The 23,099-nt window shown below is 45.7% G+C and overlaps 8 protein-coding genes across 8 annotated transcripts; 3 read left to right on the forward strand and 5 right to left on the reverse strand.

Annotated features, from left to right (window-relative positions):
• Positions 1 to 1,490: 1,490 nt before the first annotated feature.
• CNBF1740 (hypothetical protein) lies at positions 1,491 to 5,061 on the reverse strand (the record flags this gene model as incomplete). The annotated part of the gene is made up of 16 exons (XM_769918.1): positions 1,491 to 1,639; positions 1,704 to 1,827; positions 1,881 to 2,091; positions 2,164 to 2,199; positions 2,252 to 2,292; positions 2,351 to 2,370; positions 2,418 to 2,628; positions 2,695 to 2,844; positions 2,906 to 2,939; positions 3,011 to 3,111; positions 3,165 to 3,292; positions 3,547 to 3,974; positions 4,025 to 4,164; positions 4,228 to 4,246; positions 4,301 to 4,461; positions 4,525 to 5,061. The coding sequence occupies 16 exons, from the start codon at positions 5,059 to 5,061 to the stop codon at positions 1,491 to 1,493; spliced, it is 2,490 nt and encodes an 829-aa protein (XP_775011.1).
• A 1,113-nt stretch (positions 5,062 to 6,174) lies between these two features.
• CNBF1750 (hypothetical protein) lies at positions 6,175 to 7,241 on the forward strand (the record flags this gene model as incomplete). The annotated part of the gene is made up of 6 exons (XM_769919.1): positions 6,175 to 6,401; positions 6,462 to 6,615; positions 6,685 to 6,730; positions 6,784 to 6,967; positions 7,022 to 7,082; positions 7,140 to 7,241. 6 exons carry the CDS (start codon positions 6,175 to 6,177, stop codon positions 7,239 to 7,241), a joined length of 774 nt encoding a protein of 257 aa, XP_775012.1.
• A 381-nt stretch (positions 7,242 to 7,622) lies between these two features.
• On the reverse strand, positions 7,623 to 8,537 carry CNBF1760 (hypothetical protein; the record flags this gene model as incomplete). The annotated part of the gene is made up of 8 exons (XM_769920.1): positions 7,623 to 7,656; positions 7,719 to 7,765; positions 7,897 to 7,973; positions 8,027 to 8,068; positions 8,165 to 8,226; positions 8,338 to 8,374; positions 8,430 to 8,478; positions 8,535 to 8,537. 8 exons carry the CDS (start codon positions 8,535 to 8,537, stop codon positions 7,623 to 7,625), a joined length of 351 nt encoding a protein of 116 aa, XP_775013.1.
• Positions 8,538 to 9,696: 1,159 nt separating this feature from the next.
• Positions 9,697 to 12,285, reverse strand: CNBF1770 (hypothetical protein; the record flags this gene model as incomplete). Its single annotated transcript, XM_769921.1, has 6 exons — positions 9,697 to 10,070; positions 10,133 to 10,250; positions 10,309 to 10,641; positions 10,693 to 11,714; positions 11,788 to 12,148; positions 12,199 to 12,285. 6 exons carry the CDS (start codon positions 12,283 to 12,285, stop codon positions 9,697 to 9,699), a joined length of 2,295 nt encoding a protein of 764 aa, XP_775014.1.
• A 1,414-nt stretch (positions 12,286 to 13,699) lies between these two features.
• Positions 13,700 to 15,246, forward strand: CNBF1780 (hypothetical protein; the record flags this gene model as incomplete). Its single annotated transcript, XM_769922.1, has 8 exons — positions 13,700 to 13,858; positions 13,947 to 13,988; positions 14,041 to 14,113; positions 14,192 to 14,279; positions 14,334 to 14,449; positions 14,509 to 14,640; positions 14,698 to 15,072; positions 15,134 to 15,246. 8 exons carry the CDS (start codon positions 13,700 to 13,702, stop codon positions 15,244 to 15,246), a joined length of 1,098 nt encoding a protein of 365 aa, XP_775015.1.
• Positions 15,247 to 15,553: 307 nt separating this feature from the next.
• Positions 15,554 to 16,221, reverse strand: CNBF1790 (hypothetical protein; the record flags this gene model as incomplete). The annotated part of the gene is made up of 3 exons (XM_769923.1): positions 15,554 to 15,673; positions 15,729 to 16,055; positions 16,123 to 16,221. The coding sequence occupies 3 exons, from the start codon at positions 16,219 to 16,221 to the stop codon at positions 15,554 to 15,556; spliced, it is 546 nt and encodes a 181-aa protein (XP_775016.1).
• A 1,367-nt stretch (positions 16,222 to 17,588) lies between these two features.
• CNBF1800 (hypothetical protein) lies at positions 17,589 to 18,071 on the forward strand (the record flags this gene model as incomplete). The annotated part of the gene is made up of 3 exons (XM_769924.1): positions 17,589 to 17,717; positions 17,771 to 17,852; positions 17,908 to 18,071. The coding sequence occupies 3 exons, from the start codon at positions 17,589 to 17,591 to the stop codon at positions 18,069 to 18,071; spliced, it is 375 nt and encodes a 124-aa protein (XP_775017.1).
• A 208-nt stretch (positions 18,072 to 18,279) lies between these two features.
• CNBF1810 (hypothetical protein) lies at positions 18,280 to 20,074 on the reverse strand (the record flags this gene model as incomplete). The annotated part of the gene is made up of 7 exons (XM_769925.1): positions 18,280 to 18,477; positions 18,530 to 18,645; positions 18,691 to 18,790; positions 18,859 to 19,010; positions 19,053 to 19,235; positions 19,282 to 19,715; positions 19,794 to 20,074. 7 exons carry the CDS (start codon positions 20,072 to 20,074, stop codon positions 18,280 to 18,282), a joined length of 1,464 nt encoding a protein of 487 aa, XP_775018.1.
• Between the last annotated feature and the right edge of the window lie 3,025 nt (positions 20,075 to 23,099).

Raw genomic sequence — 23,099 nt, forward strand, 5'->3', positions numbered from 1 at the left:
CAGATCACGATTATAAGCGCCTTGAGGTAACTGGCACACTGTCAACATATCGACATGTTCAACATGCGACCATGTCGGATACAGTATTACTATTGATACTTCCCGCGAACAGAGATTGTCGAGGGCAATGTAGAAAAAAACCCGGCAACAAATCATTACCTATCCATTATTGACCCCTCTTTTGGCTTTGGTCATGGGGTAAACAACGCCGTTGAACGAGCCACAGCGACAAATTTACACCCTATGATGGCTCATGGCTCATCGCAATGGGAACAAAGAGATAGGCCTTTGTTGGCTAATGAGTATGCACCTCAGTCTCAGACGAATGATAGTTCAGGCCAGTGGATCTCTAAGTTTCACCGTTTGGGAGAAAGGCAACCATCAACTTTTCCCAGAGTCAATGTACTGGCTGCTGTGAGGGATGATGGCACGATGCAAGGAGTTCCATCAATGATGACCACCTCGACAGCCATTGTGGTTTTCTACTATGTATGTGACAGGCTACAGAAGCGTCTCGCGATATAAGACGTCCGTGCCTTCTTTCTCCCTCTCCTCGCATGGGATTGCCACCATAGCGATTGATCCTGAATCTTCTGAAAGTACATATATTTTACTCGATCTGACGGCCTCGGCAACTGCTATTACAGAAACTTTGTAACTCTGATTGGCCCGAGTTCAATGATGAGCTCTTCTCGTGAGGATGGACATATTGTTCAAGCTTGGATCAAAGCGCATAACGACGCTCGAATAATTTATGGGGCTGGTCGCGTCACTTGGGACGAGCGAGGTAGAGATAGCTGGAGAGCATACTTCGCTTTGTAACAAAGAACATACGTGAGTAGTACGGTCCACCGTTTGGGATGGATTGGCATGAATATTAATGATGGTGCAATCTATCTTCTATAAAAGTAAGGCAGCCGAGAATCTCAGATGGGGATCATGCTTGGGACATCTCGAGAAGATGTTAATGGATGGATGTCGGAAGCTGGTGAAACATTATTTGTTTGATGTTGAGAAGTAAAACGTGTCACTGTTTTTGAAAACTTATCTTATCATGCTATACCTCAATTAGGGTTCGATGGGATAATCCAGGCTATTCAGGTAAAAATCATCAGCCTTATGAAAAAGGGACCTGTTGAATCTTATGGTAAACTCTTAGATGTGATCGGACACTTCACTCAAGTCGTTTGGAAGGTAAGAATAGTGATGGTACATCATTTAAGATGAGCTCGCAGCTCCATACTCGTGAAGTAACGATAGCGCTAACTAACTATCCCCCATATACATATTTGAATGCCACCCGCATTGACTGCTATATCGCTCGATGCCCTGCCGTGGTTTCCTCGAAATACGACCCAAGTACTGCCCTCCACTGATGATACAAAAGTGTCCATACTGAATTATGGACCTGATCAATAATAGCAAAGCTATCAAACAGCTTGTGAATAATCATGCTGTGCACTATCGAGATGTGTATTACTTGATAGAGATTAGATATTTACTCCATTTTCAGACGGTGGTTGATTTGCTAAGCCCATTCCAGTCCTCATTTGATCTAATCGTGTAGAAAATATCTCAGTTAGGAGAAATGCCGCGAAAGAGGAGTCTGTCCAATACGAAAGATGAGCAGTCAACATATCTGTGATGTTTATTAGGGGCGAAAGTTCGGTGTTCAGTATCCGTCGGTCTGGATGAAATCTTACCTAGATACTCGTTAACTCCAGCAGAGGGCAAGAAGAAATCCACGTTGCCATGTGGATTTAGGGCAGAAAATCGTCTTTCGCCTCGAGATCCTTGGAGCTTCTCTTCGCCATTAGGACCTGCCATCTGTGATATTTCTTAGTCTTCAAGCCTTTGATGCCTAGCGGTCAGTTGCTCACCTCGATCCCACTTGGGAGTCGAAAGATACCGGGCCTATTACCGGATCTTGTATCATTGCCCCCACCCCCTCCAAGTATGACGGGTAAATATTTTGAGATGGAACTGATGCTATCTGCGACTGGAGCATAAAAGGGCGCTGTCATGGACATTATGGCGAGAGGGGGCCTTTGAGATGCTAGTTGGGAGTCGACAGCTGCATTCAATTGATAGCTACAAAATAAACAAGTATGTTTAGCAAGGGAAAGAGGCGAGAACATGTGAAGTAACCGAAAGAACACATACGCAATAGGGTCCGTATGGTAAAAGACATTGTAAAGGCTGAGTAAAAGTCAGCATATAATGAGCAAGAGGTTGACGGTCGGTGACGCACGAGTCTACAGCCAAGCATCCGAATCTTCCCGCTCGGTCGAGCTACAATACATGGGCCAGAGGTCAACAATAATATCAACGCTGCGTGTACACTTCTTACCGCTTCATCAGCTGGAGAGTCTGGCAAAAACATCAGCAGGCCCCAATAAATATAAGTCCACACTCACGCATAGTCCTTTCCCTCCCCTTTCTCGGCATAAGTTGAGCTTGCTCAAGGTGGAGGAAGATCCCAAGAGGACTGCCTACAAGGAAAAGGTTGCTTGTATTGAAAAGAAAGCGGTCCATTGTTTCGGAAATGACCTGTTTAGGAAGCTGCGATAATCGTGGCATTTTGGTGGATTGATTGGATAAAATATGAGCTACCAAAGCGGATCCAAGCTTTGGAAAGTTTAGCGCCCTACTTCTCGCCCCCAATCCCGCAGTTGCCATGTCTTTAAGACTCACGGAATGAGCAATGATATGGACTCTTCCATACTCTTCAAAGTGTGGGTTTCTAGCAATCCAAAGACGATAAAGTTTATTGGCCTGCGAACAGACAGCCTCAATCATTTTTTGTCTATGATGTGACATAAAGAGAGGTATATCCAGTAGTACCTATCCCATGACATGCAGCTGTGAGTCATCCCCAAGTGTCCCATCACCACTCAATACTCACAGAGTTGGTAAGTTCACGGACATAAGGGATTGAGCTACGTATGGTGATATCTGTTGGCAAGTAAGTCAAAAGTGTCATTTATTGCCATCTATGCTTGACAAATACTTTCCAGATATGGTAAAACGGTTTTCTATCCCGTGGAGCAACTCTTCTTCAGTTTTCCGTTCATCCAGGTTGAGTGATGTTCGCCATTGTACTGGAAGTACCTAACACAGGCACATGTTAACCCAGCAAAACTAACACGAGAACGTTGACTTACTTGACATCGTCGATCTCTTATGATTGAAGCGACTGCGGGGTTGGAGGTTTGCTTTCTGGAGAGAATGTTAGGAGTGAAAGTCATTTTCCACTTACCTAAGCATCTGTCGCAACTGGTTGCCAGCATAACTGCCAGTTCATCAGTGATTCAAATCAGAGATGATGAGGCATGGCGCTCACACGAAGTTATATGCCTCATGCTGAGCAGCAAGTTGCTGCCCTGCGAACAACGATGATATAGGAATTGTAGCTTTTAAAATAAATTTTCTCACCTATGCCATGTACTACAAGAATAAGGTCAGTACATGGATTTACGTCTTCGGTGTCGTGGACCTGTCAATTTTACATCAGAGTTTTGAAGGCTCATTCCTCAGAGAATGTACCAACTAAAGGAGCATTTTCCTCTTCCAGCGCTTTTCGTTCATCATCATTGCTTCCTGGCGCTGGAGTCTGGCGTCGCTCTTCTCGAAGATCGTAATCTTTGAATCCCTCTTTCACTCCTTCTATGGCCTGTCCTGCAGTCTCCTTCACGTCTTTGAACGCAGTGTCCAGAGCAGTTAAGGCCTGGTCGTGCCTTTGATTCCCGGGTAAATTAAGACGTCCATCCTGAGTATCATCTTTTTCGTAAGAGTGGCTTTTGGTATTGACGTGAGTGGTTCCTTCGGAATCCACGAGAGTAGCTGTAGTATCTGCCGCCACTTCCACTTTCGCCGAACACGCAGCACTGTAGCCCCGATAGACATATGTGCCAGTGGGCCGGGCTTTTAAAGAAGACCAAAACAAGCGTGTGATATATGTGAGAGTTCCGGATCTATTCAAACTTATACTTCAATCTAGAGACAGATCCAAACATAAACTCACGTTACAATGCGGCCCTTTGCACTGTCTTCAAAGATAATGCCCAGACCTTCTCCAAATTTCGAAGGAAGAGTATATTTGATTTTTTCCTCCCCTGAGGATCCCAGCGACAATGCCGTAGCGAGCTCGTGACTGTATGATCGCTGGGCAATATTTAAGGAAGTAAGCAGAGACCCATCCCATTATTCTCCACCCTCTAAACCCACTTGCCACGGTTGAATCTCCCTAAGAAAGCGTGACTTTAGTCTCTGATCATCTAAGCTAGATATTTATACTCACAGGAAAGCCTTCTCCAGCTCCTCGGCAAGCTCCCAGCAGCAAGGCCTCGATTCGTCATTTACGAACCATGTTCCGCGCAACACTGCCACTCGTGGGCCTGTATGAGCCCAAAATACTGGATGAAGCGACAGAGTCGACAGTGATACCTCAAATAATGAGTCCTTACGGTCGTTCATCAGACATCATTCGGAGTTATTTTACAGCCAAAAGTCCTGAACACTTACTTGGCTGACGGGGATACCTTGGACTAAGTCCAAGTCATCGTTCTTTCTCCTGGCTTCGAGTAATAATGTATGATATTGCTTGTTGATTTGGTCTTGTCCAGATGGCATATCATCCACGTCCAGATCCAAATGCTCCTCTGCATCTTCCCTCTTCATTTTGGAATCAACTGTATGTGCATCTGGCCGATCTATCGCGTCGCATCCTTTACTCCCTTTCGCTGGCTCATCATCATGGCCGATCTCCTCTCCTTGTTTTACTATTTCCTCTTGACTTTGAAAAGCCCCCTCGCCGTCATTTCTTCCCCACGATTTGATTGCTTTGAGCCTCTCAGACTCCGATGTGCTTTGCCACCGTAGTTCTATCCTTGAGGACTCGTTTTTCGAGAACGCTTTAAAGCTGTTTGAAGCAGAAGTGATAGGGATCGGAAGAAGATTGAGCTGTTGAGCACCTGCGTGTACCCATCGCACGTCTAATGCGGGCACTGCAAGAAGAAGGGGACATTCCGGCAGTAGGGCATCGGGAGAGGGGACAGACATCTGCGGGTATTAACTGGCTTAATATGATAATAATGGTTGTTCAACTGTTAAATGTTGACGACTGCCTTTATAAACAAATATATTTATACTGCGTTGTGCTGCTCGCTAGTCAGGACCGCCTGCGTGTGGGCGCGCCTATCATTTATGTGATTAATGACTGGCGCTGAGGCCTTAATAAATAAGGCCTGAGGAGCCAGGAACTCGTCGCAAATTGGAACATTTGGTTGCTGGGTTCATCGGGATGGTTTTGGCCTATTTCGACCATCTTCAGATGGCCACATACGAACATGTTAGGACGTAACATTCCACCAAATGATACTACATAATCAGGCCTTCCCTCTACAGGATGAATAATGCATCCTTAAATATCCCAGTTACTACTACATACTACTTACAAGTATATTATCACTATTTTATAACGGCGGACCCAAGCGGTTCCCAAACAAAAGTTTTGCTGGCATACAGGTTTTGCCATGGCAAAAGTTGCGTCGGGAAAAATAGCTATTACTTCTGCCCACATCACCAAGTCCACGACGCTCGGCTGTAAATGCCAGCGCCCAGACTTTTGACTTGAACGCGCTCATTGGGGATAACCGGTGCCGGAGGCTATATCATTAGCCCTCTCGAATCGCCATTCTGTACGTATTCGAGGTTGGACAAATGGGAACGGACGCGAACGGAACTTCGTAGTGGAATGGGTTCTCGCCCAGTGTGGGACATGAAAACCGCATCCCGATAACGACGCGAAACGCAATAGCCGGTAGTCAATGAGGCCGGCTATTACGGGTTATATTTATGTTAGGCTGAGCAATGCTGAGGTTGGAAGTGGGATTAATTATTGGGTTCTTCGGAGCTCGGCGATTAAGTTACCAACAAGCGGAAGCTCGGTCAGGTGCTTGCTAAATTTTTATGGGGCGTTTCGTGAAACGCCCGGCTAGGTCGGGTATACTCACTTGTTTATGGATTGTCATAAATAAAGCACACCGCACGACCCAAACATCTTAAATTTCCCTCAACACTTTCCACTTTCTACTCTCAACAGATTCCTCTCTTCTGTAAAGCTACATACTCCCCCAGCTATCATCAGCACCACCAACGCACAATCTTCTGACAATGTCTGAAACAAAGCTCTCCAGCGGTCACGATGATGTAGTAGACCGACACTTAACAAACGACAACGCGTCCTTCGCACCCTCCAATGGTGCTACTGGTTATCACGGAACAGGCGGACCAATGACAAGGTTTATAACTCCGGGAGGTCATCCCATGGACACAAGTCAGCCAGCCTTCCCCGTATTCCACAGGAAATTTGGCAATCCCGCCCCTTTGGGTCTGATCAGGTAGGTCCGTCTCTCATTTGGTCTCGGACATCTGATCTGACTAGAATGTCGTTTGTCAAGTTTCGCAGCCACAACATTTCTGCTTTCCCTATTTAACATTTCAACTCGAGGTATCACCGTACATAACGTGATACTTGGCATGGCCTTAGGCTATGGAGGTCTTTGTCAGATCATCGTGGGAATCGAAGAATGGGCATGCGGTAACACTTTTGGTGTAAGTGGGTCCTTCCTGCTGCTTGTTCTGAATCGTCAGAGAGCCTTTGATTCATGGAAAAACAATTAGGCAACGGCGTTCTGCTCTTACGGCGGCTTCTGGCTTTCTTTCGCAGGTGGGCATACTTCGTCATTAGTTACGAAATGGCGTACTCACTGTTTTCTGCAGCTCTTTACATTCCACAATTTGAAGTGCTCGCTTCGTATGACGATCCGGCCATGCTTGACAACGCATTGGGTCTGTATCTTGTAGCTTGGGCCCTTGTGACATTCATCCTATTGCTTGCCTGTCTTCGATCGTCCGTCGCCCTCATTTGTGTATTCGTTTTCCTCGACATCACCTTCTGGTTGCTGTGAGTTAAATAGCTTATTCCTATCTTCGACAGTTACCTAACACTTGGTTGTAGCGCCGCGGGCTATTTGGCACCCAGCACTAATGCTACCAAGGCTGGCGGCGCTTTCGGTATCGTGAGTCCGTACGATAGGAATATATTACCGGAAAAGCTGACACATGTCTGATCAAAGTTAACTGCCGCGGTTGCTGCATACACAGGGCTTGCCGGGATGCTTACCAAGGATACCAGCTACTTCATTCTTCCTGTCGGCGACCTTTCTCATAGCACCTGAGTGTTTGCTTTCAGGCTACTTCCAGATAGGTTGTAATACTCTGCCGTGGTCGTTTCAAATCGCGTTGATAGTGCTGTGCGAGAAGTGCTAAATATTAGTTGGCCAGCCTTATTAAAGCTGTGTACAAGTCAAAAATATCATTATGAAGTCGTTAAACTTAAATCCTACTTTATGGCGGAGCCTTCGCAAACTGGTAGTGTAGAAACTCTTCTTGCACAGTCATTATCCAATTACATATCACATGCCTCGTACGTGACCCAAGATTAGACCAGTTTCCCTATGGCCGCAAAATATTGGTGTGACCTTACTTCAATTATCCTAGGGGAAGTCTGTAATTACTCAGAGCAAAAACAAAATAGAGTATAGAAACTGTATAAAACTCTATCCCTTTTTGAAACCTCCGCCTTTTTCGAGTCTGAGAGGAAGCATCGGTCACTGATCAGTAAGAATGACAGAAATGGTAAAAGCGCTACCTACCCCAGTTTTTTTCGTTCGTAGAAGGCATCCACCCGGCTTGCTCCCATCTGTCGTAGCCAGTAATAAGAGTCAGCGTATTATGTCAGTGACCAGACAATGGAAAACAAAAGGAACAAAGAAAAGTGAAACATCTTCGTGAGTTGAATCGCGGGCTGAGACCGTGGGATACATTACTCACGTTGATGATTCGTGGACACCCATCTCGATCCTTTTCTAGCCTAGTACATTCCGTGCAATAATAGGCATCCGATATGGCTAGCAGCAGCATTAGCGTGGGTAGGCGGTCGAAAGCTTATGGAACAACATACCAGGCGATGAACAAACTATACATTTACCTGCGGTTGTTCCAACTTGTGGTGTGTCAGCATTTACAATAACAATGATCTCAAAACTACATAGATGGCAGAGGAGAAATATCAAAGACAGAAAAAAATCTTGACACTCACAAGAACACTCATCGCAAATCCTCACTAAAGTCATGGGCCTTACGTACGAGTCACAGACCGGGCTGCAAAATGGCAGATGTCAGAATTTGCTTCAAATGAGACAGTAAGAAGTCGAGAGTTGAGTGTGTTCAATGAACTCAACTCCTGAACAAAAAGCACCGATAGCGACTGACCATTTGCCATCGCACTTTTCACACATGCGGCCAATAGCTGCCAAGTCATTAATATAAGTAGCGAGCCTGATGACGCTAAATTGTTGACTAACCTATCCCGGGCTGCCTTCGGCACATTAACAGATCAGGGTGGTGTTTGGACTGCGAATGATTGTTATAAGTCTGGCCGTGCTTCATGACCATCCGGTTGGCCTTACCATTCTAGAAAAACTCGGTGAGCAGTCCGATTATCTTGCAGTCTATACTAGTTGAGTGTTCGCGTTGATAATATGTTGACAGTGGTAGCAGTAGCAGATGGAAAGTGAGACGTAAAGCGAGCTAACATGTGTGAGTAGCCGAAAGATATGATGTTTATAATTCATGGACGGAATGACTGCTGATAATTGAAGGGTATTAATAAGGACCTGCCTCGTAAAATTGAAAAGGGGTTTTTGACGGTTTGATAGGCGTGCCATCAGTGTTTATGTAATGTAATTACTTCCTTAACACACATTTTTAAGTATTTATAATAGCTTGTACAGAAGTCCATTTGCCGCTTGCGTCGTTATCCTCTGCATAATACCTCGGGTCGGTGGAAGAAGGGGGGTTGATGTGAGAAGTCGCCTACCTCTCCCCGCCTCTCGTGCTCCATGCGGCTTTGTTCTTCGTTCCATTTGTACTTAATCTCTTCTTCAAAACTTTTCGATGCATATTCTCCTTCCGCCAGGATCACTAATCATCCGGGTTCCAACATTACAAATACAATTATCCGGGTTCCAACATTACAAATACAATTTGTCCCGAGTTATTTGTGATTCAACCAAGCCCACACACCCTCCTTGTGTCGATTGACCCGACTTTATTTTTTTTAAATTTATTTAAGGCTGAGCAGTGACACATGTTATAGGAATGAATGAAGAATGATGGAAGCTGAAATTGTTTATATATATTTGAGCATGCGGCCTGGTAATTTTTTTTCATAATTTATACGTTCGATAGTCATCATTTGGTTTCCTAATTACAAAGGAGGCGCTGATACTTACAAATACAAATTATGATAAAAAGTTGATATATTCCTCCACAAGTTCGGTTAGAAAAAAAGCCCGAGACGATGGTAGAATATCTTCTGTATATCGTAGTAGAGGCCGAGGGAAGGATTAATTTCAAAGTGCAGCAGATATTTTCTTGATCATCTTTTTATACTCCGAAGTCTAATATTATTATTCACTAGCATTGCTTGTATGTACAGATATCGAAAAGAAAATAAAGCAGAACGATAGGTGAAAAGCATTGGAACAGATGCGATATAATAGGAATGACCAATACGCTTGAACAGTGTTCCATCTCCTCGTTCCGGTCCGTCAACGCCACCTGAACGATCTACACTCTGACGATATCCATCCCGGCCGTGATGTGCCTGTGACTATTTTCTTGGCCTTCCTGACAGACCTCAACATTGCCGAGCCATTTGTCCTTTAGCGCCTCATCCACGGTCCATCTGGTCTTGGGATCTGGATCAAGCATGTGTTTGATCACACTGCGACATTCCCTTGGGATCAAGTTGTTGATCGGAGGTGGGGTGGGATGGTGGGTTCCGCCACTCGCGTCCACAACGTGTTGTGGTTTGTATTGCTGCATATAGGCGGCAAATGTCGGATCGCTTGGTTTTGCAATTCTCCATGGCAGTTCTTGAAACTGCATGCAGTAGAATACGATAGCGGCAGCCCACACATCAACAAGACGAGCATCGTACTCTTAATTGAATAAGATCGGTCAGTCACATGCCGGTTGAGTAAAAAAAAGGACTAGCGCTAACCTTTTTGCTCAAACAGCTCCGGCGCTATATAAGGCTCCGACCCGCATAAGCCTTTGCTCATGTGCGTCTTCTTTTCCCAACACATTCTGAACACATCTGAAACGCCGAAATCAGTTATCTACAAGGGGACATCAGCTTTACCGCAACACGGGATACATTATAAAACTTTCTCGCACCTTGACATGTCCTCTTCCATCTAAAAGTAAATTCTCAGGCTTAATATCTCGATGGGCCACTCCCATGGAATGAAGATATGCAATGCCTTGCATTATTTGCTTGAATGAGCACTCTACCTCTTGGCTGGACATGCCTCCCTTCTTGATTGCGGCATAGAGATCGCCTCCGGGACAATATTCCATGACTTCACACCAATGATGTGCTTCATCTTGCACTAAATCAACTGTCTCAACAACATTGATGTGGTGCAAGGTTGACGATATGCAGAACTCTGAAGTGAGTTTCTTGACGTAATCCTTTTCTGTCTCATTCTTACGACGCTTACGGAACTCCTATTAAGAATGTGAGATACGTGCACTAATCCAGCACAAGCCACTGCTTACCTTCACCGCGTACAGTTTTTCTTCCCTTCTATCCCATTTATGCGCTAATCTGACGACTGCTGTCGCCCCTTTGCCAATGGCAGCACGATCGCACACACCATACTTTTTTAACAACGATGCTGTGCTATTGTTGTCTCCTATTTCACTCCCCCTGGTTGATCCCCGATCTGAACCTTTGGCCGAACCTGCTGCAGACGCTTTTTTAACCTTATTATCTCCCAGTCCGACAAGATCCTTGAGAGTAAATTTAGTACCACTGTTTCCCGCAGACTCATCCTTCTTTGCAGTGACCCCTTGTCCAGCGGAAGCAGATCGACGACTAGGAGAGCCAGCTGACCTCTGTGATAATCTGCGCTGGGGCTGAGGAGCCAATACACCTACGGGAGGCGTGACAGCATTCTTTGGATCAACAAAAGTTTGAACAGAGATATCATGGCCAGGGGCCGAGTTTTGACGCCTGACGCTAGGAGGTCGACTTGGCGCTCGAGATGGAGGTCGTGAATCAATATCAGAGATATTGCCCGAGGGCGTAAGAGGAGGCGACTCAGTGGTATTCGGTCCCATAACAGACGGACTAACTCGGCCACTCGCTAGGCCATTGCTGGGCGCATCGCGAGGGAGTTCAAGATGCAGCCGGCTTTGCCCAGAAGCATTCTTCCCATCATGTTTGTCCTGATTCGGATGGAACATTTTATGGAAAAAGGACTTTTTGGAGATCAGCTCTGCAGGTGGTTTCACGGCAGACGAGGACGACCGCCCAGACTTGATAGCTGTCCCTGGACGTTTTTCTCCTGACGCGTGGCTTATGATATCGTGACCATTTGTAGTGGCTGCGATGGACTCCGGGCGGCTAACGGATTTCATAGCGGCGGAGCTATCCTCGTTTTTTCCGGCCAACGAGGCTGAGGTGCCATCATTACTCGCAGACGAATTGGGCCTTGACAAAGCAGCAGATGCTTGGCCACTACCCGCGACAGGCGGATTAGAAGGAGTTGATTTTTCATTTGGCGTTATATGTTTGACTACAGTGGCAAGGGGCAGTGACACCAGAAATCAGCAACGATTCACGAAGATGAATAATTACTGGGCACATACTACTGGGAAAGGGAAACGCAGGCTCTGGAGGGAGGGTCCTCTGTGACAAGTAGTCAGGGGCGTTAAGAGGCGCTGTCACAGATTTTTGACTAGGGCTTGAAGGAATAGGTGACAGATAATGAGAATTAAGAATGGACGGTTGTTCATTTTGTCTGCTTGTGACCGAGGCGGATGGAAAAGGACGACTAGTGTGAACGGCAGAATTAGCAGGGGGAGAGCTTGCGAGTTCCTGCTCCCATTCCGCAGTAGAGATTAAGCTGGGAGACAACGATGGAGTGGCGACGGTGCTGCCTGGCTGTGATTCGAGGGGCATCTGTAGAGATGTGTCGAACACATGGGACAAATCCCTCATATTCACAGCCTGCGCATACGGGCAATCAGCAAATTGACGCGCTGGTAGGATATACTCACATTGCCAACAGTATCTGCAGGCTGCACATCTTCTCCAGCGTCGTCCGCTGAAGCTCCAGAAATGCCATCTTCAGGTAACGACGACATCTCGACACTATTGTCGCAATGTGAATAATATCCAAAGGGAACTGTTGGTTACTAGGTGATGATGCTTCAAGACCTAGGCTCCAATGAAGTGTGGCGTATAATGGCTAGATTCGTGATTACTATGAGTTGGAAAGCGGCATTGCGAGTGAGAGGCGCAACAAATAAGAGAAGGGGTTCAGTAAAACGAGATATGTAAAGACAATATGGTGGCGAAAATCAAGCGACTACAAATATATTAACCTACAGCCACTCAGCCATCTACCCCGGCCGCCGTCTATCTACTTTGGCCAATAGTTTGTAATCCCCTTGCGGGATCAAATATTAGTAGATCCGCTGCTTTTTTATTGCCGCCTTGAGGCTCTTCTTTCTCTTTCCTGTTTTCTCTGATGATCTCATCAAAGGCTATTAATGTGAAAACAATTATATTTAATTAATTATTACACTTCAGATTGTTGTACTTAAAACATTCATCATATAATTTTCATCTCTAATTTATTTAACTATTTATGAAAAGGTGGATGAAGGAGCTTGGGAAATCTGGAGGAGGGCAGTCGGTTGCTAATATATCTCTAATGCTGTTGAGGTATAGGGGGATTGCAGAAGATGGAAGTCAGCCGGGGGGAGTGAAGAGTACTTCATTCAGTTTACTTGTTGATTAGCTAGATTAAATCATTTCACTTAAAAAGATAAATAAAATAGGAAATAAAGCTATATGATAATTGACATAAAGCTCCTCGACGGACATTGACCGGTCTCCGACGAAGCCAGAAGGCTCAAGGAAGGGGGCTTCACAAGCAAACAGCAACTTTGGCGGGGTACGTATTTCGTTATTTTGCCGTTTCCGACCATTTTCAAATGGCCATTATTGTTTATTCAATACGGAGGTAATAATCAGACATAACATCTACAGGATGATACTACAGAATCGGACCTTCTTTTTACGGATGAATAATGCGCCTTTAAATAGCCTAGTTTCATGCACAACAATCACAAAACCCGTGTTTACCTCAGATTTGGTTCCGTTTACAACAAATAGACTTCCTCTATCTTCTATTATCCACACAGCTCACCGTTGACACCTATCTTGCCGCTTCCCTGTTAAGTACAGACATCAGTCAACTACCTTTGGCAGTTTGTCCTCTTCACCAGACACGCAATTAATTATTCAGCGAAAGTTTTCAAAGGACTGCTTTTTATTCGACCTTAACATCGAATGTTTGCGTTCGTAATAATAGCGGACAAGCGGTCATCAACGTTAACAACAACATCAACAACAACAGCGACCAGCTACTAGTACTGCATTGTTACACTGCTTCCCTTCCTACGTTCTATTCCCTAGAAGTGAAAGTTTGCAGCTTACCCCATCTTTGATATTCGGCTTCGGCTTTTTCAACTACGCAATTCACTATACATAATGATAGACAAACTCAAGTCCACACTCGCTTTTTCTTCAATCGGCAACAAGCTCTCAAAAATCTTCAAATCCAACTTAGACCGCAATGTCCTCAAGCGATCGAATGGATGTGGACTCAATATGGAAAACCCATTCGCTGATAAGCATGACTACGCAGAAGTAGGTGACAGGCTCATCTAGGTCATCTTCCGATCACTAGTGGATATATCCTGACTCTTCAATGACATGCTGACTTGATGACGTGCAGCCATCGCTTCAGAGATCACACATTATCTTACACTCAGCTGCTGTGAGTTGTATTATCAGTCGAAGAGTAGGAAAATCTAATGGTTTGATTTTAGATGTTCTGCACCTTCATTGCCGTTTGTACCATGGGAGCAGTGGCCGGCTTTCAGGCCAAATGGTTCTCTGTGTGTAGGTATTGTCCATTTAATATCCTAACAATTATTATAATCATCATTCAATAATGCTGATTGGCCGACATAAATGTAGCGGGAGGAACCGGTTTTGTCCTGTTTCTGCTTCTACTCTCATTTTCCTTGACCGTTATTTTGATGGTCGTACCCATTGTCTATGATCGGTATGATCTATTTCCTCTCCTCTACCCAATCCTTGTCTTAATAGTTCTTGATAGATGGGACAAATTGAAGCGTCCTGCCCAATTCCTAGCTCAAACGCGGTCGACACTAATACTCCATGCTTTTGGGACTTTTCTCATGCTTTTAGCAGCATTTATTGTCACTATTAGTGGTGAGTTATCGTCCTATAATATACAGCAGACAACTTACCTGGAGTCTACTTTTATATAGCCTGGACTGAAAAAGGTTGCAAAAATTCCAGTAATGACCCTCACTCTGACCTTGGCGACAGTTACAAGAGTGGCTTGCAGAATTGGTGCAAGACCAAAAAGGCGTCTGCAATCTTCGATTGGTTCTCATCCAGTGCGTGACATTCAGCTGCTTATCATTCTATGCGCTCATCACCTCCTCTCGGTCTAGTTGCTTGGTCAATCCTGCTTGTCCTCACCATTATTACTTTCCGACGACAGCAGAAAACCAATCATAGGGATCTAATAGTGTTACCCCCGGCATCTGAAGGCATATCATACTCTAACATTCAGGCCGCCGATGAAGAGCAGCTTGGCGACAAGTCCGAGTCTGCTCGAGATTATGCCTCCGACGCCTACCGGAGAACCGACAAGACATATGATCATCCTGTATCTGCCAGAACAGCTTATTCTTCCCAGCCTTCTGTTGATCATCATCCCATGCTGAGTAGACCCAGTATTGATGTATACGGGGCATTTGACGGAGATGGCATGCCCAGAGTCGATGAACCTAGTCGAACCATGCAGTTGGCATATACTGATCCTTGTAAGATTTTCCATGGGATGTCAGACACTAGAGCTCATTCGGTTACTTCCACTCTTTGCAGATGCTCAAATCCGTCAGTCCCTTATGAATGCGTCGTCGAACTCCACGCAATCAACGCACATCCCAGGAATTCCTTCCGGTCTTCCGGCTTACGCCGGATATCGACAACACTAATAAAAATAGTTTTATCAAATGGAGAAATAAAAGATAGATGACCAATGCGGGTCAGTCGGAGTTATGAAAGAAGTGTTGTACGTTAGTAGGTGGCTTGGCGACCATGTACTACACCAAGGTTGTCATAATTCGCCCAAATCCCGGGTTATCTAGTATAAACCGACTTTTAGGTATGATGACAGTGGAGCGATACGAACTTAAGAATTTTATGACCGATATATTTCACCACGAAGAAGCGTGCTGCATATGATTGTTTGTTCTTCGAACTTCGACTTCTAGACATTTACGTTTGCCGGTAGGCAGCTCCTTACATGCTAACAACAAGACCCAAACCTGCAAGTGCGAGGAGGGCAGCTGTGTCAAGGACAGAGCTAATGGTGTGCAAGGTAGTGAACTTTTTGTTCACTTTGTTCATGGCATCCGAAGGCTGGATAACATATCAGCTAAACCAGACATGTCATGTTCCTGAAATAATCGCTTACGTTGGCTTCGTCATATTCCTTTCCCTCTACCCTCTCCAATCTGTGTCTTTCAAATACAACACTGTTCGCCAAAGGCCCAACGACAAGCCAGTTCAATACTTGAGGCACAAGGCCGGCCACGATCAACAGGCCCTGTCGACCCTCCTCAGAAGTTAGCCAGTGTGGCTCAACCCGAGGCGAAGAGATCAAAGATGGATGGAAATAGAGATGGGTGAGAAGAAGGGCCGATGTAGTAATCGAGGAAAACGAAAAATAGAGTGGCGTTAGATAAGATTGAAGAGTACCAAATGTCTGTCGCGGGAGAGCCTTAAAAATTCGATAACTGGACTATCACACATTAAACGCACATATATATCAGCTAATGGAATTTCAACTGGACGAAGTGTTGTCTTACAAGAGTTTTGTAGACATTGGAGCCCAATGCCGTCCCCCAAGTGAGAAGATAGAATCCCTTGAGGGTAAAGGGCGCAAGAGCCTGTTGAAGGACTGCCATTGTTGCTGTTTAAATGGACAAATGTAGACGTTAAATGGATGAAAAAGTATAGATGAAGCGACGAAGAGATGAATAAAGGAGAATTAATAGTTGATGGAGAGAAGAACGATACTGAATGTAAGACGTAAATAAGTATACGAGACAACTTCTACGTAGGAGGGATTTCAGGATCATTCCCCGGTCTCTTGTTTGCGGCGGATTCTCATACGCGTCAGGAGGCACGATGACATAATTAGTGCGTTCGGAGCGAACAATTTGTTCATGATGAGCAACGGTTTAGATTAATAAAATGGTAATTTATTAATAACATGTTATGTAAGAATTAGTAATAATTCTTATTTGGATGGTTATAGATAACTATTTGAGAAGAGTTGGTAAGGGCTACTGTGAGACATGGTTGGGTAACCTTATAATAAGAGAAGAAAAGCTCGTGCCTCTAGTGTGTATTCAGTTGGTAAGTCCTGATGGAGAAAAAGGGGGGAAAGACTTTTAAGTGGTAGAAGGAGTTACCACGTATCCAGGCCCCAGTTTGATAACCTCCTAATAAGAGAATAATCGCCCTTTATTATTCCAGCATGGTTCAAACCCGCTCCCGGTATACCGCTGTAAGGGGGGAAGTTTGGTGACAACAATTAGTAGCAGAGGAGGTTTTCTTGACACTTAACGTTACACAGACTGTATTGGGGGATCCAGCTTAGGGTACGGTGGTGATACGGGATCGTTAGCAATATGATAAGAAAAAAAGAATAATAGCGACGAGATACTTCCTAGTGGTCTCATCACTTCATTAGCCACATGCACTGCGGCACTGCACACTACGCGTCTTGACATGCTTTACAAAGAGTTGTCCTAATAAACCTATCCTATAAACTAAACAATCGATTGTACAAAATAAAGGATGTACGCTACAACATACGGCAGGGAGGGGGGGCCGGGTACTCTTCCGCTCCGAGTCTTCTCGTCGGACCTAATAAAAGGCTCATTGGTGTATCCGTCATAGATGACGTCATTTCTGCCACCCTGATCCAGTATTCAAATCCATGTCCTTGCGTCTATGTAATATCATTATTATGTTCTGTGTTCTGCTGTATTCCGTCTGTGTCATCATCTGCAGATCGTCAGCAGTAGTTTGTATTATTTTATCATTTGACCTTTTACTTCGTATCGTCATCAGACACCAGACTTTAGACTATTATGTCACATCTGTCATGACTGCGTCTCCACTATATATACCTTCATCTTATTGGGATGATGATGATTTACGTTCCCAGCACTTCACGACCCAACAAGCGCTCTCAAGTGGAGTTACCAAGACTACTTACAAGCCATCTCTCGCATAACTAAACCACCTTTCACAACTTCCTATCATGTCCGTCGTCCGATTTATGGCCACGCGCGTTCCACGCGTTCCATTTTCAAGAGCTAGCCGACCGCTCAGCACCTCTGCTCTTAGTCAGAAGTCCCTTACTGATAGTGTGAAGGAGACCGCAGAGAACGTAAGTCCTATCATCATACTTGGACATTGCCGCTGAGACATGAGGCTTGGTAGCTCAACAAGAAGGTTGGCCAGACACTCGCGAGCGGTATTGACTCCACCGAAAAGGCCACCCAGAGTGCAAAGAACACCATCGGTCAGTCTTAAATCCGACGTGCATCATTCGATACTGACTAGGCATTATTTGACAGACACAAAGACTCCGTCTGAAGGCGAAGCCAAATCCGCTGCTGACAACCTTGGGTCCAAGGCAGCTGAGACGGCTGAGTCTGCCCGTCAGGGCGCTAACCGCACACTCGGGAAGGCTGCAGGCGCCGCGAGGGATGCCAAAGACGAAGTGAAGAAGAACATTTAAGGCGACATCAATCTCGCCTTATTGAGTAGCCATACATGCAATGATGAGGTACATGCAATCATGATATATGTTATCATTGTCCACATTTACCGTACGGCTGCTGAATTTGCAATGATCTTAGGACCCACATCTACACAACTGACTGCCTGCTTGTCGTGTACAAGTTTCAAAGGCGGCGACATTTTTTCTGCAATCCTCGCCATGCCATTTACATAGCAGCAGTACCAGCTGTGAATTCTAAACTAGAGTTAGTCGGTCTGGACGTGCGCCCAAATGCAGTGTATATGTTCGGACCGTCAGATACAGTACTAGAATGTTGTACTGTTCCTGTTGCGGTATAAGATGATGGCAAAGCAGCAGTTGAAGCACGTCGGGCTAAAGGCAACATTGGGGGCGGCCTTCGGCTCTGCAATTTACTTTGGATTAAAATGCAGCCTTAACATTATCAAACGACTGACCATGGCCAAAGCCTCCATTTGTGCTATGTCCGCCCCCAAAGGCGCTGGAACAGCATCTTGATACCAGTCAAACCGATGGATACTGTGAGGGTGATCAAGACTCGGGACAGGTTTTGCTACGTCCCATGAGTATTAATTGCTTAATTGACATAGGTACTCACTGAGCCTGGTTGTCTCAATTAAGCCTTTCTCGCGGGCCAATTTCCTACGCTTGCTCCATGTTGTCTGAAATTCGTCCCAGTGGAGTTTATCTCGCTCTTCCTATGTGAAAGGTGTGAACATTAAACATTTGATTAAGTAACTGGAAACATTGTATAATGTTGACGTACTGTCCAAGTCGACCATATGAGGTGCCTCTCAGCGTCTCTCATCCGCCTAAACTCGGCCAATTGAGCTTCGAACCTTCTAGAGGCGCCTTCGTGCAAGCGCTCACGCCGCTCGTCCAGGGTTTTGTATAAGCATTTCAAGGCGGGATACGTTCCTAGAAGCCATGAGATTTTTCGCCTGGGTAACCCAAACTCACCTTCCAATATCATCTCTTCCTCCGCTGCAGCCTCTTCCATCCTCTCTAGATAAAGGCAATTCCTCAATTCAGCAAGCTTGACCTCTACGAGCAGAAGCTGACGCAGAGCTGATGGAGGAAGAGGGGGAGCGTGAGAATTTTGTTTGAGCAAAATAGGTGGGATTGCTTCGGGTGCTGGTGGTTCTGCATAATGTAAGACATGGATAAAGAATGCGGCATCCGTACGTACCGATCCAGCCATACTCCTCCATATGGGCTTCAGCGTCTGCGAATGCTGGTACTGCCACCTTCCCTGTATCGGCAATGTCTGTCGGCTCTCCAAGGCGTTTAATGGGTCTTTGCAAGATATCCTCTCCTGCGCCATTCATCATACCATTGACGGTTCCCTGGTCGCTGTCTTCGCCATCATCTTCTGCAGGTCGCATCGTCATGTCTCCATCACCATTGCTCCCTTTGTTTGTATGACTGAATGATATAATTTGGCCGGCGTCGCGCTTGTGCGAATAGTTCTCGGGAATCATACTGCCGTTGAGTATATGGGTGTTTGATGCTGGAATGTCTGAGCTGATTATTTGTGAAGTATTGACCGGAGAAGCAGCTACAGGATCGGATGGAGGTGGTGTCAAGGATGTTGTGGTTGCTTGAGATTCCGAGCGATTCATTCTGGTTTGCAAGTTAACAATACAATCGAAGATGCTTAATCAGGACCATTATTTAGTAGTCCAAGAACGATAAACTTACCTGTTATCTGCTAGATCATCGGTATCATTATCTTCTTCTGCTTCGTCATCAGGATCGTTGTCCTTTACGAGAGTGATTTCGGGTTCCTCTTCTTCGGTAAGCTCACTTTCGTCATCTGTGAGAGGAAGAGTGGAGCTGGTGGCTGGGCTTCCAGACGGCCCCTCGTGAGCGGATGGCGCAATGGGCATCCCACGGCCCACAGAGGAACTGGGTGAGGAGAGTGGGGAAGACGTTTTACGGGGAATGTGTTGGGCCAGATGGTTCTGGGGGGAATTGCTCATTGTAGCAAGCTGCTATACAAAGGGAGGGATGGGATGATGGAACAGGACGTAGGAAACGATGAAAGAGGATCGTTGAAGAGACCACTTTGTCGTGCGATGAGGGCTTTTGCCGCCATAAAAGGAGAGTTGGTACTATTATGGATCGCTAGTGTGATATAATATTAACGAATGCTGCTGAATGTAAATAAGGGTCGTATCATATCATCATCTTTATCTCAATTATCCGTCACCGTCATCTCCGCAAAGTCCCGTCTCCCAACAATAAATGCTGTTAATCCGATCGTATTAAACCTTCGCAAGTAATTATCTGCAAGTTACGGTGATTCATTTCATATTTAACTTATTAATAAATTCATCGCTACCACCAAGTTCTCTCTGATTCTCACTCATTGTCGAATTAGTCATCATGTCTACCCCTCCCTGCTTCTGTCCCAAGCCAGGAATCAGTCACTGTCTCTGGAACCTGCCCCACATGTCATCCCCGTCTATTCCAACTCTATAGGCGGCTAGCGGAGAGTCGAGGGGACGGAAATGCAACCCCTATAAGGTCACCCCAAGCGCGCAATCGAAGGGTTCCTCCACTTCCCACACCTCTCCCGCCTCCTTACCAATTTCAAATCCCTACCCGGAAGTGCGCAGCGAGCCTTCAGAACCGTGGTCGAACAACTCGTCGACAAAATTTATCCCCCCTTCTCGGCAGCCCACCTCGCCCTCCACCTCCAAATCTCGAAGAGAGGAATTGTCCCCGCATTTAGCCATCCCCAACCAACAGCTTCTCGCCTTTGGGCCTGTTTAACGAATTATGACCGGCTGGAAATGCTGGCTCGGCTAGGCAGGGGAGCTAGCGGAATGTCCTGGGATGATCAAGCCATTAGGAAGATCGAGAAGGGGATACTGTGGCAGCAGCCAGGATATTGATAGGAGACGGGAGCCCAACCCCATTCCTGAAGTTCTCAATCAACTTCTCAACAAGCATGCCACAGAGGCCCCCCAATCCTTTCAACCTCCTCAATCCCCGGTCGCCAGGCAATCTCAGCTCTGATTCCCAACTTACTGCGGAAATAGTTGGCAAATCGAACCCTGACGCAGCGCCTGGTATATCTGGCTGGACCCCCTCTGAAATTGGTTTGTAAGAGTGACATGTTCTGCAAATACCTCGTCGAAATGAGCCGCGGCATTACCAATAACACTCTACTAAGCAAAGAAATGCTTCTAGCCTCGAAGCTCGTCTCACTTCACCAACCGAACGGCTCTGTACGCCCCACCGCAGTCGGCGGCCTCTTCTACCGAGTCTGGGCAAAGGCCATTCTCACAACCACCTTCAAACTGGAATTTCTTCTACCCTTCCAGATGGGAATGATGTCTTCAGGCGGTGTTGAACCAATTATCAGGGCAGCTGAGCGAGCAATCAAAGGCGCAGTGAACGGCCATCACACCTATATTTTGCCTCTAGACGCCATCTAATGCCTTCAACTGCATCGACATGAGGGGAAATGGCAACCGCAGTAACTACTCACGCTCCCAAACTCTATCAGGCAGGTAAACGGTCTTACAGCAACTCGTCGGTGCAGGTCTGCGATGGACATGTACTGTCCTCCTCCCAGGGGATTTCGCCAAGGAGACCCCTTCGGTCTGGTCTTCTTCTCCTTGGCCCCTAACGCATTTGAGATGAATTATTCAACATTTATTTTCCTTTTTTTAAGTTTTTTTCGTGACATCATTATTTAACTAATCAGTTGAACTGAAACTTTACTAAACGATCATCTCTTCACCCCACCGGCTGGCTCCCATCTTTCGCAATCCCCTATACCTCTGCAGCATTAGGGATATTTCTAGCAACCAACTGCCCTCCTCCAACCTTCCCAAGCTCCTTCATCCACTTCTTCATCTTCCTCTCTGTCCTATCTTTAATCAAGCCTCCACTCGAGATGACTCGAGGTCTGAACCGCCCGAGACTGGTGGCGGCGCTGCCCTGGCCTCGACACCCCCTTCTGCCCTGTTCTGTAACGATTTGAGACATTGGCGAGGGAAAAGCCGTAGTTTGACTTCCCCGGTTCCCGTCTATTGGCTGTGGTAGACTGAGTGCTGCGTTGATGAAGAGAGTAAAGTACAATTCATGTTTTGTCATTCCGAATTTGCTATTATGCTTTTTCTCTTTACCTTGTTTGCTCTATATACGAGTTCTCATATTGGCCATTATGATGGCGTCGTGATCTGAATAAGTAGTAGGGAAGGGATACTTGACAATCTGCCCGCTATGAGTCAGAGTAGGGCGGTCTTAAAATGTTTTGAATGCTGTTGTGCTGACATGCAGCATGAATTCTCTCGTCAGTTATTGTCACATGTTTCTCCGCGCATCGCCCTACGTATGCCACGCCCCCACAGAGAATTTTGACTTCATGACACGACATCAAACAACTTTGCGGTGCAGCAGCAAATACTTGCTTGACTGCACCAAGTAGCGATATGTACTTCGTCCCAAACGAAACATAGTTATAGAGTATGTTACAAACTGCTACTATGGTTGTTTAGGGTTTGCGTATTACGTATTCTGTTAACTTTATCTCCTGCTGCCATCACGAGATGCGGGGTCATCTCGCGGTCCGGGTTAAATCTTATCTATCGGCACGCAGTAGTACGTATCGTGGGGTCAAGCGAGCCTGGTTTACCTCCTGCCAGTCGTTTTTCTGCTTCACACTTTGTCCACCTGATAAGTCAGAAGATCTAACAGCTCATTGCTCAATGCTCGACGCCCTACCAAACATAACAGGAGATCTTGAATATTCGATATATACGTATTTTGACTGTACGGCGACATGTACTCGGACCGACAATTTCTGCTTCTTCTTGTCTTTCTTTTCTTATATTATACTGTAATTTTCGTTTTACCAGTTCATTTTTTCGACTGAATTTACCCCCAGGGTTACAACATGGGTAATGACATTGAAATGTGCGGCAAAGACTCGATCTCTACGGCAGTTGTAGAGCCCACGACGTTTCCGGTTTTGGGCACGAAGTTAGATGA

This window comes from Cryptococcus neoformans, chromosome 6, assembly GCF_000149385.1.
Source record: "Cryptococcus neoformans var. neoformans B-3501A chromosome 6, whole genome shotgun sequence".
Classification (NCBI taxonomy): Eukaryota; Fungi; Basidiomycota; class Tremellomycetes; order Tremellales; family Cryptococcaceae; genus Cryptococcus; species Cryptococcus deneoformans.